Raw genomic sequence first — 20,273 nt, 5'->3', positions numbered from 1 at the left:
TACTGGTATCCCATTAGAGAGAGAATAAACTAGTAGCTATTTTCTGTGGGAGAAGTATTTTAGATGTATGCACAGGTATCATCAACCACTTCTATTATTATTACTGTCAAATTCAGAAATTTATATCCAAACAGCAGTTACTACTTGGTGAAAGTTTTAACTTGTTAGGTTGCAAGACTGTGTTTGAATTTCAAGATAAAGTCAAGTTCTTTTCAGCATTGGTGAAGATGTGTGCAGTGGGAGCACATATATAGATGAAAACCGTTGCTATTGAGAAGCTAATAACCACTGTGTGTATTTGGTGAGAGTGACAACCAGACTAGAACTGGTCCAGTGAACTGAGTGGTTTTTAGCAGTGCAGCAAGTTAGGTGGGTTCCTGGAACACGTCAAATGTTTCAGTCTAGTCGCAGGACTGCTCAAGGTGCAAGCCAGTGGTAAGTCTGTGATAGGAGACTAGTTTCACTAATGCACTAGTGCACACTGTAGCAGCGTTCTAAAAATGGGGTTTTTCTACATCAGAATTAAAATTCTATGGTTGTTTTTTAAAGGAGGAAGAATAGACTGTTGAGGACAATCTCTTTAAGTTTGGATTTCTCATTTGTGTCTGGAGTAGAATTCTGGGGAGAACTTTGGATGTATAAATGATTAGCCTAAACAGCTATTGATGTAACTGCAACTGAACAATGAACTGTTTTTACTCACTGTCTTCTCGCACAGTTTTGCTTACACTCTGCCAGCCAATTTTTACAGTTCATAAGATGTCAATGGAAATGCTAAAGCAGCAGTGGTGGCCTTAGGCAGTCCAACAACATGGCATAAAAATAGATTGATGTTAGGAAGTGACATACTGTCATAACCAGTTAGTGCATTGTCTAGTTTTATTATCACTTAAATTTGAAAGTTGGTAAAAAAAGGTTATGTAAAAGCTTTGCTTATGTTTTGTAATAGTCTTTGGTTAAGAAAAATGCAAAATATATCAATTAACTTAAATTATTTGAACCCAATCATGGAGCTTATCCAGGCCAGTTTAATAATCTCTCATGAACAGCCTTAAATTTCAGCATTATCACTAGGTAATTTTCTTGAAAGACAATTTCATAAGACGTAATGTGATCACCAAATGAATTTCTACTTGTTGAGCATAAACCTAAGTACTGTTTGAATTTTAATGAATTTGTTCATAAAATGAGTTTAGTTAAAAACAGATTTTCTGTGCAATATGCCATTTTTGCAGATGGAGGTGAACAGTAGAACTGAAGCATAGAACACATTAAATATTTTAACTTACAGTAGTCTTGATTTGGTTGTTCGTGTTGTTTATTATAAATTTCTTATTGTTAGCAGTAAATACACATAAAGAATGTGTCACAGGGTTTGATACATTACAGTATTTTCAGAGCAGGGGTAATGACTAGTTAGCACAAATACTTCCTGAATTCCTCACTGAGGAGAAACTTAATACTGTGCTGACTTAGAACTGAACACATGCCTATTTTGAAAACAGAGGACAAAGTGCAAAGCTATTGCAATCAGTATTAGTCACTTGAGTTTTTGGAAGTGCTTAGAAAAGTGCTTTAGGATTTCAACATGATAATATTTTATAATTTTAGCCAGGGATAGTAAGTGAGATTACTAGGAATTTCTTTTCTCTTGAAAAGAAGAACAGCATCAGCTCTTCTTACAGAAGAGATTTTTCTTCCTTTCCTCAAGAGGCTTAAATATTGGCAACCTAGGTTGCTACTTTTAAGCATGGTTTTGGACTTAAAAACTGTGCCTGTAGATCTTTTCTGTTCACAATGAGAAGATATGGTTGAAGTGTCCAATTTGTGACAGTTTATAGTTGATTTTTTGTGTGCATAAGTTCAACCTTTGCTCTGAGTTTTTCAGAGGTACAAGTTCTATAGAAAGGATGGAAGGCCAAGACCAGCTGTCAGTTACAAGACACTTGGTAATGCCTTCTGATTTTATTTCTGTGCTATTGTGACAAAACGTAACCGTGGACCATCAGTGTCAGTCTTTGTTTCAAAGCTCTTACCTGAGTCCCTGCAGATTTGCCTTGACTTCAGCCATTTTTGCTCTCTGGTCAAATTACCAGTTTCCAGCTAGCAATCTGTTGCTTAAAAATGGACCAACCAGTACACAGCTTACACAACTGTGCAATCTTTTTTCGGCATGAAAATCCACAGGGGAGTCTCCATATCTGATGTGTATAGGAACACAATACAGACAGCAGAAATTCTCAGGAAAGTCTATAAAGCTGGTACTCTCTCCCTTGCTACAAACTAAATTACTCAGATTTTTTTGAAAGCATTTCTCAAAATTCACACCTTTTCACGGTCATTTTTTGGAGAGCTATAAATAATAGATATTTTCTTTTATTTTCAGCTTCTTTGTAATACTGGCCATGCTGAAGAAAAGTTAGGTTTTACCTATGACAGCATCATAATATGGTAAGTGGTACAGAGTGCTAGAGCAATCCTAGGGATCTTCATTTGTTTTGGTGCAATTAAATGAACTTAATTTTTACTTTTAGTAAAAAACTAGTATTTTGTATTTATAATATGTTTGAAATTTCATAATGCAAGTATATAACCTGCAAATATTTTAATGAGTAAAATCAGAAATACGTTATTCACTTTTGGGCAAACAGAGACAAATTGTCCAAGTTAGAAGTGTAGATTTCTTTATTATATTCCTTACAGATGTAAAAGTACTTCTAAATATTTCAGTACTTGTAGAAGTCACTTCTAATAAAAATGTACATCTACAAAATACAGAGCATACTCTTGATACAGAATCAGGATTTAAAGATCAATATTTTATGTTGTATTGATGTGTCCATGTAGCACTGCTCTCCCTGCCCTGTTTATATACTTCTGTGTGGAATTTCTGTCTCTTTTGTGGCCATTTCTGACTGTCAAATGTAACTACATGCTTATTTCCACACAGAAATTTGTAAATTTCTCTTGAAGACCAGCACTGGTGACAAAAGCAAATAAGATCTAATATTTAATGCATTTCTGTATTCTTTCAATTTAGATCTTACTTAAGGACATAAGCTTAGGAAAGCTAATTGCTCTTTGAGCAAAATGTTGGGAAATCTTATGTAATTTTTTTTCTTACCTAAAACTTGTCTTGATGTCTTTATCTTTTGACTAGCTGTACGGTTTCATTGCACACTTAAAGATAGTGACACATCTCTTTTTGGTAGGTTTTGGTTTGGAGTGTTGGATCTCATGATAGTCCTGTCCTTTGTAATGGTTTCACTGTGCTAGTTCTTTAACTGGTCTACAGCTTCCTTGTGAGGGGAAGAGGAGGGGCAGGCACTGATCTGTTCTTTCCATTGACCAGTGACAGTACCCAAGGGAATGGCCTGAAATTGTGTCAGGGGAGGTTTATGTTGCATATCGGGAAAACATTCTTTACTGAGAGGGTGGTTGGGCCCTGGAACAGCTCCCCAGGGCAGTGATCACAGCCCCAAGCCTGGCAGAGTTCAAGAAGTGTTTGGACAACATTCTCAGGCATATGGTGTGACTCTTGGGATTGTCCTGTGCAGGGCCAGGAGCTGGACTCAAAGATCTTTGGTATCAAGAATACACCCAGTATCAGCACAGGCTAGGGCTTGAACTGATTTGAGAGCAGCCCTGCTGAAAAGGACTTGGAGGTGCTGCCGGGTGGGAGGCTGGACATGAGTCAGCAGTCCCATGTCCAGTCTTGGAAGTCCAGAAATCCAGCTGTGTCCTGGGCTGCATCCAAAGTAGCGTAGGCAGCATATTCATATTACAGAAAAGATGGTCTTGAAACAATTCCCTGCTTGGTGCTGAAAGTAATAATCAGTTTGTCTTGATTGCAAACTGTATGGCAGCTTTTCCTTTGTGTAGGTATCAGCTGGAAGTAAGTTTCTGTTACAGTGACTTACCCAGGCCAGGTATTCACCAAAAGCTTATAAAGATTTTTTGCCTTGGAGTAGCTGATTACCATGTATGACAACCCTAGGATAAAGAAATAAAAAAATAAGCCCTTTGTAGAAGTATTTCAGTCCCACTGAAATTTAGTCTCACTGGCTGAGGTATTTACATTCTTAGATGTCCAGTGAAAAATCCTACTAGAAAATGTTATTGGAAGGTTGAGGATTCCTACCCCACCCTGCATGTTGTTGAAGAAGAGGGACCAATCTCTTGAGGGCCTTCTAAAGACAGTGTACTGGTTCATGCTTTCTGACTCCCTTTCTAGAGTTCTACCATATCTCTTTTCTTCTTACCCACCTGATTCTACATCTTAATTTTTTTAGACTACTGTTGTGCTCACCTGTTTGGTCAAATAACAAGTTGTGTACAGGTTTTGATTCTATGTCATTTCTTGGATGTACAAGCTGTTATTTGGGGGGAAAAATTAATTTGTGGCTTTTTAAGATTACTATGCTGTCTATGTCTGCTGACCAGGAAGAGCACTTGTCTTTTAAGTTGCATATGAAATTCAGAAAACAAATCCAAGATATTTATTTTTTAAAACAATAGTTTTTGTCTTAAATGAGTGAGTGGTAGCTGCTTGTCAGATAGTGAAGTCTACCTTCTGCCTAATAGTTGTTTATCTGTCTTGTTTTCTTCATTGTAGTCTGAGGTTAGCTTTACTAAATGAAGCAAAAGAGGTGCGAGCAGCAGGATTGCGAGCCCTCCGCTATCTTATTCGAGACTCCAGTATTCTCCAGAAGGTGCTAAAGTTGAAAGTGGATTATTTGATAGCCAGGTAATTTTTCTCTTTCTTCTTGTTGTAAATTGTAAAGTTCTAGATCACTTGCTTTTTCATTGTTGAGACAGGAAAGAAGTGTTTTCATATTCTCCTATGTCCTTAGTAAGTAGTTTTATAAAGGACATATTTCTTCAACAGAATATTTCATCACACTAGCTAATCCAAATGAAGTGCTGTCCTCATATATATTACAAATAATACAAAGAATTAATTTTAATAATACCATTAACTATAAATGAATATGGTTGAAATATTAATAATTTTCGTGTCTTAAATTTTTGTATCGGGGTTATTTGATTCTTTGTATTATCACAGTGCTGTGGAGTCTCCAGTACAAAGTCAGAGCTAAAAAGTAATTGATGTTCAAGAATTTGTAGTCTAAATGCCACTGCCAAGAGTGAGATAATTACAATAAGCATGATGAATGAATGTAAATAACAGCATTTCTAGTACTTCCTGTAATGAATTCTTTAATTTAATATACTGATACAGATGTGTGTGAATTACTGTCTATAAATATGCACATGTAGTCTTAATGTGCTGTTTAATTTTTTTGGAGCTTAAGAACTTTTCTGATCTGAGAACACTCAAAGTGTGTTCATGTGAAACATTACAAATACTTGGTGTGGTCTCATTTGCAAATGACAGCTGTAGCTAGCTTGGAAAATAAATTGTTGAACTATTATGGTTTGCCATTTTATATTTGAGAACATTCTACTGACTTAATTGTAATGACAGTAGCTGAGAAAATATAAACCAAAGCTAACTGACATAATGAGTGTATTTGCTGAAAAGTGTAGTTTTAAAACCGTAAGTCAATTCTTTCTCTTTTTTACTCATATGTATAAATATTAACATTAATTTAGCATAAATGTTAACAGTTAAGGTGAAAGTTAGTGTTGTTATAATCAAAATGTGTTTTTTAATTTACTTTAGGTGCATTGACATACAGCAGAGTAATGAAGTAGAAAGAACACAAGCACTTCGATTAGTCAGAAAGGTAAAATCGCCTGTGTATGGTTGTATCAGCTGTGCCACTCAATTGTGCTGACTCCTGGTTGTCTCCATCAACAGTACTTTTTCACAGTCTCTAATAACTTGCTTTATCTTTATCATGTAATATAGCTGATAATTTAAAAGGCAGAAAAATGTAATGAAGAGAGTTGTTTTGATTTAACAGTTTTACCATTTAGAATCTCAAGTGCACTAGAAAAATCATGCTTACTGGACAAGCTTTGGGAAACACTTACCACAGAGTGAATGCAAGGGCATAAAAACAACATGAAGTTTCAGTATTGAAATTACTACTTCATTGTATAGTTTGTTTAATCATCTGTGAGTCAGAGATTGGGAGATTTCTGCCCTGTGAGAAATGAGACAAATTGTCACTGAAGTAATCATTCAGGGAATACTTACAGACTTATTTATTTGTGGCAGTTGGTGCTATCCATAGTATTTTATCTCAGATACTCAATAAAATGTGGTTAGTCTGTGATGGTTACTGTACTGTGTACCCATGGATGTGAAATTTGAAAGTATGGTAGCTGCATTTTCAAGTTCACTCTAGAGAAATTGGCATATAGAGGTACTAAATGTGTTCAGGAAACATAATATCCTGCCTTTGTGCTGAACTTCTCATATGAGTGTTCTCATATTCTTATAAAAACTGTCAAAGACTGGAGTAAAGTTTGAAGTAGTTGAAGAACGGTTCCTCAGGAGCATTGTCTGTGTTAAATATCTTTTTCTATTTTAAATCTACATAAATATGTTTTCTGTCTTACAGAAGATAAAGGGTACTTGATTAAAAATTGTGCCAAAAAGGAGAGTTTTAAATATTTAACACAACTACCTTCAAACTCAAACAAGCAAAAAAAAAACAAACAAAAAAAGCCCCACTATACAGGAATAGGTCCTTGAGGAAGTTGCATTTTATAAAAGTTCTTTGCAAATCTACTTTGATATAAGAGCTTCACTGTAGACTCAGCGTAAATCAGAAGATGCAAACACATCCATAATTGATTTTATTTGGGCTAGAAATTTTTTGTGGGCCTTTTGAGCATTTCCTATTGCGCAAAACCTTTGGTCTTGTATGAAAGAAGAGATAGCAAGATAAACAAATTTATTAGTTTGATCTGAAAAAGTGATGATCTCAGAGAAACATTGAAGAAATCATATGGCTGACCTTTGGTGGGTTTTTTCTTCCATCGTGGTGCAAGGGTATTGCATTGGTGTGCACCAGGTGCGTGCATCAAATGCACAGGCTGTGCAACCACACTTGTGGTTCCTTGGTGCTGAGAACTGTGTTGATGGAAAGCCTTTTCTAGCATCTTTTGCTACTTACCTATAACATTCAGTTTTCTTAAAAGACAGTGTCAGACCAACAAGAAGCCACCCACCTGCTACCACTGTTGTTAACAGCTTTCTCCTGTGCTGTCTAGGCTGTAGCAGTTAAGCATGCACTGGCATAGAGCAGTCTCTACTCAAGAAATTCTCTCAGGAGGAGTGCTGTACTTCCTGAATAGCACATTCTATATTTTCACACTGTCTTTTTGCCACAGTGCTCTTGCCCTTTTTCTACCTCTGTCTTCATGTCCCTCAGTGTTTCAGACATAGTGATTTGATGCCAGGATTCCTGAAAGATTATATAAAGGTCTAGAAGGGAAAAATGAATAGCAAATAAAATGAAAAAAAGCTAATGAAATGCTTCAGAAGATGATTTACTGTGAAACTGAACTGGATTTTTCCAGTATCACAGAACTATTGTTTTCAATTTCAAGATTTGGCTCTTTAACCTCATCTTTGGTAGTAAAAATGTCTTTGAGAATGGCATAGATTAAAATTAAAATTTTCGCTTTTCTTTCTTTTCATAGAGAAAAACAACAAAATATAAAATATTAATATTTTTTCATGAATTTAGAAAAGGCAGTTGTAAACTTTGTTTTAATAATATTAGGTTTAAATGGTGTACGAAGACTTTAAAAAAAACTGATTTTTTTAAACTTGATGTCCAACGGTTTCTGAAGGCTGAGTACTCACTGCCTGTTTTGACTGTAATCAACTCTACATTTACTGGTAAAAGATTTACAGTTTAATAATATCTTTAGCCTTGAAAAGGATGGCATGAAGTTGCTTCAGGAAGTGTTTTTCTATCTAATAGTACTCAATAAGACATTTTTTAAAAAAATTAATAGTCGGAGTGTTATCTTATTAAAGCAGAAGTCAGGTTAGATGCAATATGAACCATCTTCTTTCTTCCTCTTTTCTAAAGAAGTCTTAAAAGACCAAATTTATAGTCTTTATTACTTCAACTTAGCTACTTGTAAGTAGCTTTACATTGCCTGTCCTTGGTCTTGAGAATTGCATTTTAATACCTAGAGCAGATACAAAGTAAATACAAAAATTTATTCTACTGATGTGTTTAAAATTGAGTGTTACAAGAAACCTTTCCTTCTTGTATTTTAAGAACAAGGAAGACAGTGAAGCAGAACGCCTTGTGTCCTCACAGACTTCTTGTGTCCTCACAGGAAGTACTATGTCAATATCAGTAGCAAACAGGTTGCAGTTTCTAGAGTGGATTGCTTATTCTTGTTTCTTCTTGCCAGTGTAAAAGTGAAAGTCTGTGTGGGTGGGACAGAATTCGCTTTTTCTTTAAAGTCCTATCTTAAAGCTTCCTGTTTTTTAATTATACATAATTAACATTATGTATAACAAGATGCTTCTCAAAAACATGTGTTTAAAGATAGATTTGTAAAACTCGTCCAATGTTTTGGTCATAATAGTTGATACCCTCTTATTTTAACATCTCTGCAAAAAAAAAGGTAAAAAAATAATCATCTTTGCACAAATACCTGTAACACATCAAAGCAAGATGGAAAATAGATATAGGACAAAATGGTTGTGAAAGAATTGTGAAGATAAGCCTGGTTTTGTTGAAAAAAAAAAAAAGATGATAAGCAAAAGCATAGGAAACTAGCCTTGAATTTTTAGGTGTTTGATGTATATTGAGAATTTTTTTACGTCTCATTTTTATTTATTAGTGGAGAAAAAATAGCCCTTATGGGCTATAAAACATCGCACTGTTCCCTTTTCAGATAGTCAGACAAAAACATGCTTCCCCTTTAGTAATACATCTGTTGAGTGGTAGTCTTGTTCCAGAAGGATATGTGTATTTAATTTTCAAAATCTGAAAAAATGCGAACAAGCAGTTGCTCAGCCTTTTTAATCAAAGCCTCACTTGGGGACAGTGAAGAGTTGGTTGGTATTGGTTGGTTTTTCTGGAGTGGCTTTCTTTACCTTTAATGCGTCTGGCTCCTTAATCTGGTGTGAATTCTGGCTGTTCCAAACGAACAGCTGAGGCTTTCCGTGGTGCAGAACATCCTTAATAGGAGATGAGTTTGTAGTCTACTCTGTGTCACTGGATAATGTTCTTTGTCAATAATGATATTCGTGAGAAAAAAAAACTATGATGGAGTCTTAATTAGTACTGCAAAAAAATCTTTTAAATTCTTTCCTATTAAGATAAAAGATAAAAATAAAAAAACTGAAGCAAGAAGAGAATGGTAAATAGGCAAACAAACCAAAATGGAAAAAATTTCAAGTGCAAAAAAAATAGTTGTGAGGATTCACCAGATACAACCAAGTAACAGGTCTGTCTAACTGTATGTAGTAAACAGAATGCTGGTGAATATGTAAACGTATTTAGAGAAATACGAAGAAACTAGAGGACTTTTTCTTTCCTTTTTTTCCAGATGATCACTGTGAATGCTTCATTGTTCCCCAGTTCTATTACTAATTCTTTGATAGCAGTTGGAAATGATGGTCTTCAAGAAAGAGACAGAATGGTTCGAGCATGTATAGCCATTATCTGTGAACTAGGTAAGATAATTTTTCATAATTAGGGTTCAGTTTTGATGTGGTTGTCATTCACAGTATTTGTTTAATAAGGAATTAGATGTTACGTGTTCTTATTGTAAGTTTCATGGATTTTAGTTATTAGCATGATATTAACCAAAATGTGTCATAGGCAAAGGTTTCAGGTTTTCATCTTTCCTTCAAGACTTGACGATTTTTGATTTGCCTTAAAAACGTTCCTCCACTGCAGTTCGTGTTTCTTAAAGTAAGGGATTTGAAATAGGGAGATTTCCATACACAAGATGCTGACAAATTTAGAACAGTTCAGAGAGCTACAAAATATCTTCTTCTTAAATTTTTGGGGGGTGGGTACTGCAGTTATCAGGACAGTGTTTTATACTAACTGTCTAAACTTTCATTTGGCTGCTGATTTTGGAAGTTTTTTCAAAATCAATCAGTGGGAAATAACTTCAGCAATTTGTTTTCAAGAATAAAGCTTCTGTTTTAAAGAAGTAAACAAAGTGTTACTCTTATTTCAGTATAAATATTTTATCTATGTCACTTCAGTGAAGCATGAAAACTCTCTATGGGGAAATCCAGAAGCTATGGACAAACAAGATGTCCATACTTGAGATGACAAGTTTGTCGTATGCCATGAAATGTTTTATCTTCGATCACTGACCAAAATGACTTCTTTTCATTTATCTAGCACTTCAGAATCCTGAGGTGGTGGCTCTTCGGGGTGGTTTAAGTACCATCTTGAAAAATGTGATTGACTGTCAACTAAGCCGAATAAATGAGGCTCTGATAACTACAGTTTTGCACCTCATTAATCATCCAAAGACCCGACAGTACGTTCGAGCAGATGTAGAATTAGAGGTGAGTGCAGTTTTACTTGTTTGGGACAGAAATTAAACACTTTTATTACTCATTAAAATGTGTTATTTTTGTCTCAGATTTCCTCTCTGTTATATTTTAGGCTAGGAGCCCATGATATACAAAGCAATAATAGTACCACAGTTTGGAGTGGGATTGGAGAAAGTGCAATAGTGATTTAATTGTATTTTCATGTGAAAATAATGCATGTCTTTTTTTTGTTTAGCGAATTTTAGCCCCTTATACAGATTTTCACTACAGGCATAATCCAGACACAGCAGAAGGACAGCTCAAGTAAGTGTTAGTGCTGCTACTTGTGCTATCAGTTATGTTTATAGCATTGGAATTAAGCTGTACTTCCTTCCAAATACTATGTTTCTAGAAGTTGAATGTAGCGGGCCAGAGTCTATTTCTAGACTACTGTTAAGCATTTAACATTTAAAAGGGCTTGTTTAGCCTAGAGAGGACATCTTCTGCTATATAGCAGCCTTTTTACTACCCATGAGAATGCTTTCAGGATGATGTAGCCAGGGCCCTTCATGGTGGTGTAAGGTGGGAGGCAAGAGGCAACAGAGACAAATTGAAGCAAGAATTTCAACTTGATACAGGGGGCAGAGGGGATGATTTTATGTGAGGCTGGTCAAGTGTTAGAGTAGGTAGTCCAGAGAGGTCCTGCTTCCTTCGTTCTTGGGGGTTTCTAGCACCCAGCTGGGTAAAGTCTTGAGGTTTTTTGCAGATATTCCAAGCTGAATTACAGAAGCTTGTTTACCTCCCAAAGCTCTGGATGCTGTAAAAGAAGTGTGTACTACACACTGTATTTACTGAGTTCTTGCAGAGGGGTTGAACTAGACAACCTTTAAAAGTGTCTTCCAGCCTAAACCATTCTATGTTTCTATAATCTGGCCTAGTCTGGTAACTGGTGACTTTTTGTACAGTAATTTGGACTAAAAAGAGATCTGAGATGGCTTTCAACTTGAATTATTCAGGCTTTTTAAGTATCAGATGGGATTAAATGCTAGGTCTGGGTAACTGAGTAAGGTCCAGATCTTTACATCTCTGCTGTAGACTTAGTGTCAGTGGAGGTGCAGAATGATTCATCTGACTGTTATAGGTGTTTTTGATGTAATCCTGCTTCTGTGGAAACTCTCCTGGAACAGTAACAATAATTAAAAATTCTAACCTTTTCTGTGTGTACATACATTGTGTAAATATATATGTACACATATATGCATACATAAAATATTTCTTTTACTCTGGATTTTGTCCCCCATCTCAGTTAACCTTTTAAATAGTACTGTCATACTGTTTGTTCTGTAATTACTACCTGCATTGTAACATTTGTTGTTTTTTAATGGCAGAGAGGACAGAGAAGCACGATTCCTAGCTAGTAAAATGGGAATAGTGGCAGCATTTCGATCATGGGCGGGTAAGATTTTTTATTTGTTTGAAACTGGATGACTGGAAGTGTGATTTTACTTTCTAGTATAAATGACACAGGATCTGTCTCATTTGATATGTCTGATTTCTGTCAATACCTTCCTGCAATGCTACTTTATATGTATTTTGATGCTGTAAAATTGGAGGATGCAATACATAGTTTTCTTAGACTCCTGAAAAGGCACAGCTTTTCCCCTCCCTGTGTAAAATGCCTCATAAATTGCATCTAGATGGTCATTCCTGAAACCTAATGAGTGAAAGGATGTTTAAAATAACATCATATAATGAATTTGCATTTGACATGGTTCTGCCACTGTAAATTAAATCTTTTTGTCTGTATTAAGAGATATTGGCAAATTCTTTACCTGCTTCCAACAGCTGCTATAGCTGAAGAGAAATTGGAAATGGACATAGTTTGCAATTTTTCATGTAGAAGACATTTCTAAATCAAAAAAAAATTTTTTTCATTTTACTAAATCCTTTCTCTGTGATATTGCAATATGTAAGATGAAGGTACTGCCTTGTGGATTGCTTTTTTTTTTTTTTAGTGAAGACACTGTCTTGCAAATTTAAATCAGTTAATATGAACATTTACCAAAATTTTGAGTGGTATTTTTCCAGGCTGTACTTAGGCTGTTTTATGACACACAATTTATGTTATTTTTTAAATTTTGAAAATGATCACTAAGCTTAATTTTAATATCCAGGTATCCTTCAGGTTTCTTGTGTGTTCCCACATGCTTGGAGAGGAAGCATGTCATGACTTTGAAACTTCCAGAAAACAGTTTCTCATAGGTATATTACTGCATCTTCTTACACTCAGGCACTTGGTTGGATCTAACAGCAGTTGGAATTCACCTGAGGCTAAAAGGAAATGAATGAATTTTTTAGTTTAAGATATGGCTTTTGATTGAAATTCCTTACAGTTCTGCTCAGATAATGAAAACCTTTCAGGCTTAAGAGTTACTCATTACAGACAGTTTTGTCTTTTTGTCATTTCTTTCATGCATATGTTATTTTCATAAATAACTTTTGAGTACTGTTTACAGTAGGAAGGACAAAAGTAGCACAATTTTTTAGTGAGGATATAAAGTTTTGTGATTAGGAAGTTCTGTTAAGTATTATTGATTGGGAGAGAGATGGTATAAAGGTGAAAGTGTTCATGATAATTCTTTTAATGTGTGCTTGTTTTCAAACTGGAAATCTAATTTAGATTAGATGTGTCTGTTGTCCTCTTTTTTGTTGATGAGGGAATATTATTATACATGTTTTCTAGGTATTATCAGCCTGTGCAAACCTGGAAATTCTGGGATTCAGTCTCTTATTGGGGTACTCTGTATACCAAATATGGAAATCCGGGTAGGTGGTGCATATTTAGTACTGATGTAGGAATAATATTTATTATTTCAATTAAGTTATTCTTAACTTTTTAACTATTCAATGGTTTAAATGAACACAGACTCCAGTCATGAGACAGCTGTCCTTGAGTTTATTTAACCCCCAAAGTTCAATTCTGTAATTCTGTTTCAAAATTCCTATGAAATTGGGAAGCACACCATGTATGTGTGACAAAATGGAGGAGAGAAAAGTACATAAATTAATTTTTACTGTGTTCATAAATCAAAGCAAGTTTACAGTAGCTGCAGTTGCAAGTTTAAAACATAGTAATCAGAGTTGAATTCCAGGTAAATAAAAATGTTTCTTCATAAATTAAACTTACTAGACAAAAGTTGATGGTTCCAGATGTAACTATTCTAAAAATCTGCAATCCAAGCGCTGAACTACTATAGCATTCATAGTGACAAGAATGGGACAATTCGAAAGTAAAAAAGCCTTATCCTCTCTTGTCCAGTTTATTTCAGTTTGTGAAAAAAACATTGCAACAAATGTACCAGTGTTAGCACTCTAGAAATCCCAAGGTCAGTATTAATAATGAAAAAGGGACAATTTTGTAAATCTGTAAAATTCCTGTTGTGTTATGTTTTCTTTGGTAGCGAGGTCTGCTTGAAGTTCTCTACGATATATTTCGCCTTCCTCTCCCTGTTATTGCAGAAGAATTTATTGAGGCACTTCTCAGTGTAGGTAAGAATTTAAAACAGTTCACATAAGAATTCTGTCTATTAAGCTCCTATACAAATTTGAAACCTTGCAGTCTCCTATGTATTGTAAATTGCCTTAGTGTTAACTGTCCTATCACTGAATTTATAGGGTGCTCTGAAGTCTTATTTAAAAATTTTTATCATCTGTTAAGTTTTGTAAGTTTGGTGAAAGATCAGCATAGTTAGGCATTAACACTAAAGACTGTAAGGTCAGCACCACAGTTCTCTGAACTGTTAGGAGTATTCAGAATTGTGGATATGTTCGTGACTACTACAGAAAAATTATTAGTCAATCTTTTTTATATCTGTTAGCTGTCTCTGTTGTCCTTGGACTTCTGCTTTTTTGAGGGCAAGTGAATGCTTTTTCATGTCTTTAATTTTAACCAAGTTAGTATTTTACCTTTAGAATTACTCCTTTGTAAACCCAAGAGAATTCTCTGCTTTATTTAATTTATAAGTAAATAAATTACTCTTTGTTGCAAACTTGCTACTTCTATGTATAGATACACCTTGTAACATTTTAGATGCTTATGGTATTTTCTGTTAAACATATTTAATGTGTTTATGAATTGGAAATGTCCCTGTTTTTGTTGACGCTTAGATACAATCTTCATCCTATCTTTTAAGGTACCTTGGCTTTGTTCAGGACTGTGGATTAGATTACTTGTTAGACATCCCTTATGACAAATCTTTCTGTAATTTGAAACCACCTGAAGGGCAAGGATTATTATTTACATACAGACTGCTATAAAAATAATACTGTGAAAGCCAGTAATTATAATTACCATTATCCATATTTTCTTCTAGATCCAGGCAGGTTTCAAGACTGCTGGAGACTTTCTGATGGCTTTGTAGCTGCTGAGGCTAAAACTGTTTTACCCCATCGAGCCAGGTCACGGTGAGGATTTCATGAACTTAACTTAGTCCAAACCATTCTTCTTGTTTTGTTTTGTGGCAGTGTGGACAAAACATTTCTTGTTTTCTTGCAGGAACAAAAAGAAATGTACTTTTCTAAACTCTTCCCATACTTTTTTCTCCTTAGGCCCGATCTCATGGATAATTACTTGGCTTTAGTGCTTTCTGCTTTTATTACCAATGGACTTCTAGAGGTAACTAATGACTTGCAGTTTTAATAGATGCTTGCTACTTTTTTCCTGCAAGAGTTCAAGTAAGATGTTACACATTAAATGCAATATGTAATGTAATATTTTTTTACTTTTTGAAGGGTCTGGTTGAAGTGATCACAAGTAGTGATGACCATGTATCTGTCAGAGCAACTATCCTTTTGGGAGAGCTTTTGCACATGGTAAATACAACTCTTATAACTGCTTGTAAATAGATAACTTGCTATGAAAGCATTAGTTTGTATTCCAAGCTTGAAATATGTAGTTTTCATCTGAATAGCGGCTTAATTTCACATTACATCTTCTGGCACTTCATATATTAAAACCAATATTACTCAATAGGAGAACCGTTTGGAAAGTATTGAAAGTGCTAGGAGTTCTGCTCCAAGGCTCTCTGTAGTTCTGACTCTCACCAGGACACTTTCTTGCCATAGGAGCAGTTGTATTTTTAAGCTGGAACCCTGCAAACGCACCCATCAGTTACTATGTTTGGGAAAAGGACCTTTGCTAATTTTTTTTTTTATGGAATGATGGTCAGTAGGTGTCTTGACAATGCGTTTAGCTTTCTGCCTCACAGGGGAGACAGATGAAAATTTTTTCATATTCAGCTGGATGTGCTTTTCGTACTTGATGTTACTCATTCAGGCAACTCCATCTTGGTGGAGTGCTTCTGCTGCAGGGCAACCAGCTTCATTCCACTTCTGTGGAGCTAGGATAGCTTTTACGAAATCTTCTCTCTTTTAAACTAATCGTGTACTGAGATGATGATACTGTTTTCATAAATGCTCCAGTGCTACATTTCAGCCTTTGCTTTTTATAACATATATATAATATTATATAGTATTTTCTGATTTCCTGGCTACTTTTGAATGGGAGTGATTATTAACTCACATTGGTGTATGATGTAAAGCACAGGTATTTTTTGATTTTCTGAAGAGATGATCTCTTAATCGGATATGATTACTGTTTCTCAAAACCTGAAAAAGAATACCTGTTTATTTAGTGTTTGGACGTGTAAGTAATTTTTTTATCTTCTTGTTCCTTAGTTTCCAAAAATATTTTTAGAACTACATATGCTTATTAAAAAAAGTTAAATGTCTAGCAGCTTAGAATGTTAATTAATTAGTGTTTTTTGTGCAGTAATATTTTGTAGAAATGATCAGCTTTGACTTTCTGATTTTAAGGTTTTTTAGTACTTTATGCACATGACATAAGCACATCTGATGTTCTGCAGGTTTTTGTATATTACAGCTTAAACTCCCGTAGAAACAATATGTATTATAAAGTTCTGAAGTTGTTTCAAGTTACCTTCTATGTAATTCAGGCTGATTAGTTAGATCACAAATTCAAAATAGTGTGTAATTATGCTCCAACATTAAGCAAAAGGTAACTTTGTTGTCATAAATTTATGAAAGTCTTGTGAAAAGTGGTAGAGTCTTTAAATGTTGATCCTAAAAAGATGTATGAAATTGTTGTAATAAGTTTTTCTAATTGGTCTTTTATTGGGTTTTTTTGTAGGCAAACACAATTCTTCCTCATTCTCACAGCCATCACTTGCACTGCTTACCAACACTGATGAATATGGCCGCATCTTTCGACATCATGAAAGAGAAAAGACTGTAAGAATTCTATGTTACATTTTAAAGCATAAAATTCTGTCACAAAATGCCATCTTCTGAGTACTTTACACAACTGAAACTTCCTAATGGAAGAAGTCAAATAATTTGATAAATTCAGATGTCTAATATGTATTTCTTCAACTTTGTGTTTGTAGTTGCTTTTCTTTGTAGAAGACAAATTAAGTGTGTTGAAGTTTCTTTCACCTGTAAAAATGTATTTGTTAATTATTCTTCCTGTTTCTGATCTCTCTTGTCAGATCAGTAGTCTGATCAATGTATCATAATGCTCTGTCTTTCATTGTGTTGTCAGTGAGAAATTACAGCATTTTTCCAAACTGCTGGTGTGAAATGATAAATGCTGCTTGTAGTGTACTTCCTGAAAGTGTAGTGCTCTTCTGGTTTTCAGTTTTGAAGGTTTCATGTATGTCAATGGAAGATTCTGATATGCAGTGACACTATTAGTTTTCAAAAAAGGCATATCTGAAATTTCAGGAGAGGATATTTCACATGGCCAAAGTGGTCAGGTGAAAGAAGGGATAAAGAGCAGGAGACAGATGCTTGTGTATTACCCGGGATTGTTATACTTTTTGGCATTTTTGAACATGTCTGATAGAATAGTAAGAATTTCCATTTCTCTTGAAATAAAGTGATTTTTTAGAAGGTGTATTTTTTATTTGAGGGTCTTGACATTGGTCGACTCTGCACTGTTTTATAGTCTGACAAACTGTAATCTGTGTTACAGTTTAAATAATTTAGATAAGTGACCAAATCCAAAGATATTTGTTTGAAAAATAACAAAAGCACTCTCCTACACTGTCAGCTTTTTTTATGGGAAAGAAGGACTTAACTCCTCTTCTTTTAGACTTCCTTTTTTTTATTTGCTCAGTAGGTGGGGGTTTTTTCTGCTACCACTGTTTTGTAATTAACTGGTTTTACCGTTGTTGGCTGTCATTTATGTTACTCCCTATCTTACCATAAAACAGAAACATGCTGTTGCTGAATTGTTTAGATATCAAAGCAGGAAGTGTACTACTGATACTCCTGCCACCCTTGTGGGCAGCAGGGTGGGGATGAGAATGTATGAGAGACACTTTGTTACTCTAAGTTGAAGCTAGCGCCCTCAACTACCAACTTCACTGCAGGATGTTGATCTCTCATTGTGACATGTCACAATGGAAATCACATGTAAGCTTTCCAGTATCTTCTCTGAACTGTGATAGACATCACTAATTGCAGAGCAGAACAAAAGTTATCAATAAGGATAGTACTCCCATGCTAGAAATTCTAAAAGATAATTTTCTGCATAATTTCGATATGAGACCGAGTCTTGTGGGTGTGCAAAAATGTCTCTCAAGAAAACAATTTTCTTTGCTTCAGAAGTGTTGGTCAGGTCTTTCTTGAACTGTTTACTCAGGAGGTAGTGGTCCTTTTTAGTCTGGTAAGAAATACTAATTATAACATTTATTTTTACTATTAGGCGAGCAAGTGCAGCACTCAACTGCTTAAAACGTTTTCACGAGATGAAGAAAAGAGGCCCTAAACCTTACAGTCTCCATTTAGATCATATTATTCAGAAAGCAATCTCAACACACCAAAAAAGGGATCAGTACCGTGTGCAGAAAGACATCTTTATTTTAAAGGTATTACGAGAATTCATTTTACAAACCTGAATTTGGCGCTGTGTTCCAGAGACTTGTATCCTACCCCTCAAGCTTCACTCAGTGTGTAATTCAGAATAATTTGTGTGATTCTGTGTAGTACTTCTTTATCTTATTTTTCTTGTGGGTACTTGTGGATACAAAATTGCATTTTTAGAAATTGAGAAATGAACTTCCAATAACCTTTAATGCTTTTTGTAACCACTTGTGATCTTTTGATGTTAAGTTCTTAATGCAGTCCTGTAACCATACAACTTTCTTTTAAATGCACACTACTATGAAACACAACCCTTTTAATGGTTTTTGCATGAGCAGTAAGTATTTCATGTGGCAAGACTGAAAAAGATGATGCAGGGAAACATATTGTAATTTTTCATGTTGGTATTCCAGGATACAGAAGAAGCACTCATCATGAATCTTCGAGACAGCCAAGTTCTTAATCACAAAGAGAACCTTGACTGGAATTGGAATCTAATAGGGACCATACTGAAGGTGAGCTTACAAAGGCCATGATAATAAGGTGAAGAAATTATCTGGGGAAAAAGTCTGTTTCACATGTGAGCTTTGACTTTCTAGTAGTCATTCGAGAGTACATCTAATAATTTGTTTAATTTCAGGAAATTAGAATCTCCTGGGTTTACTCAGTGCTGCTGTAGTCTCATTATATACATCCCTTAAGTTATATTCAAAAATGCACAATAGTTAAATTCCTAGTTTTCCTAAGAAGCTGTATTAAATATTACACGTCTTTATTTGTATAGAAATCAAATTGGAATAGAATTAGTTATATTATTTATAGAATTAGTTATACTGTCTTTAAAGTTCCTAGTACTTCAGACTGCAGAGGCATACTGCTATTCAGATTCATAGCAGACCTTAAAAAAATAATGTGAGCTGAAGGTTATGGTAAGAGATGGGTTCTAAATCAAGCTTCAGATGCTTAGACTGAATCACTTATGAATTGAATTGAACATTCCTTGAATATTTTGAACTAATGCAAATACTTCTGTAGCATTGATTTCATTACAGAATTAATTTCTTTTTACATCATAAAGGAAATACCTAATGTGGTGAAAGGCATTGTTTTAAATATATTTAAGTATATTAAATATCCCTAATGCACAGATTTTAAGACACTACCTCTTTTTGTAATCAGAAAATATACTTTGCTCAACTAAGAAAACTTTCTGAAGACTTAATACAGTCTTCAAACCAAAATTGCTCCAAATGTTATTCTGTGCATCGAAGCGATCCTTCAGCTGAGCAGCATTCTCTTACTTGTCTTCTTTACTGTGTTGTTACAAAGATGGTGAAAGTACAAAAAAAGGATTAATGGTGACAGTCATAAGCAAGACTATGTTGTTTTTTGAGAAAAAGAAAAAAAACTAAATATTTCTGTGCCTTTTTTTCAGGGACCGATAAAGTTGAAAGAGCAAGAATCTGTCTGGTATAAAGACCTGAATATGTTTATGACAGTAGCTTTGCTCCACCAGATTTCACTGTTGACAGACTTTTTTACTGCCATTATAAGATGTACTGGGTTACTAGATAACTATTATTAGTCATAGATACTTTGATTCCTTATTAAAGATACTATCAGAAAACTGTTTTTCAGAATCTCACTGTTAATTAATCTGTGTAGTATTCTGACAGTGGAAACCTTATGTAGTTGACCTCTAATGTGCTTTGGTTTTTTTAAAACTGAAATTTGTGTCAAACAGCCAGTTTCTCTGCCATCTCAGACCTCCCCAGCAATGTATTTTCTGGTGTCCTGTCAAAGAATTCCCAATGTCTGAAATCTGGGGACTTCTTTCTGAATGAGAAGTGTGTATGTTTTGTGGGTTACTTCTAACCATTTG

General features: G+C 34.8%; 1 protein-coding gene across 2 annotated transcripts in view; it reads left to right on the top strand.

Moving 5' to 3' along the window:
* Positions 1-20,273, top strand: part of RICTOR (RPTOR independent companion of MTOR complex 2) — a 77,880-nt gene that overhangs the window by 27,196 nt on the left and 30,411 nt on the right. For both annotated transcript variants that reach the window (XM_063423651.1, XM_063423650.1), the window contains exons 4-18: positions 2,387-2,451; positions 4,616-4,747; positions 5,687-5,750; positions 9,499-9,625; positions 10,311-10,480; positions 10,704-10,771; positions 11,836-11,903; positions 13,191-13,273; positions 13,909-13,996; positions 14,821-14,911; positions 15,056-15,122; positions 15,239-15,319; positions 16,656-16,756; positions 18,234-18,396; positions 18,805-18,906. In XM_063423651.1, the coding sequence (XP_063279721.1) occupies positions 2,387-2,451; positions 4,616-4,747; positions 5,687-5,750; positions 9,499-9,625; positions 10,311-10,480; positions 10,704-10,771; positions 11,836-11,903; positions 13,191-13,273; positions 13,909-13,996; positions 14,821-14,911; positions 15,056-15,122; positions 15,239-15,319; positions 16,656-16,756; positions 18,234-18,396; positions 18,805-18,906 (1,470 nt within the window). The remainder of the gene's footprint in view (positions 1-2,386; positions 2,452-4,615; positions 4,748-5,686; positions 5,751-9,498; positions 9,626-10,310; positions 10,481-10,703; positions 10,772-11,835; positions 11,904-13,190; positions 13,274-13,908; positions 13,997-14,820; positions 14,912-15,055; positions 15,123-15,238; positions 15,320-16,655; positions 16,757-18,233; positions 18,397-18,804; positions 18,907-20,273) is intronic.

The sequence above is a fragment of the Prinia subflava genome, chromosome Z, assembly GCF_021018805.1.
Source record: "Prinia subflava isolate CZ2003 ecotype Zambia chromosome Z, Cam_Psub_1.2, whole genome shotgun sequence".
Taxonomy (NCBI): Eukaryota; Metazoa; Chordata; class Aves; order Passeriformes; family Cisticolidae; genus Prinia; species Prinia subflava.
The sequence above is the reverse complement of the archived record's forward strand: the minus strand, read 5'-3'. Positions and strand labels throughout refer to the sequence as shown.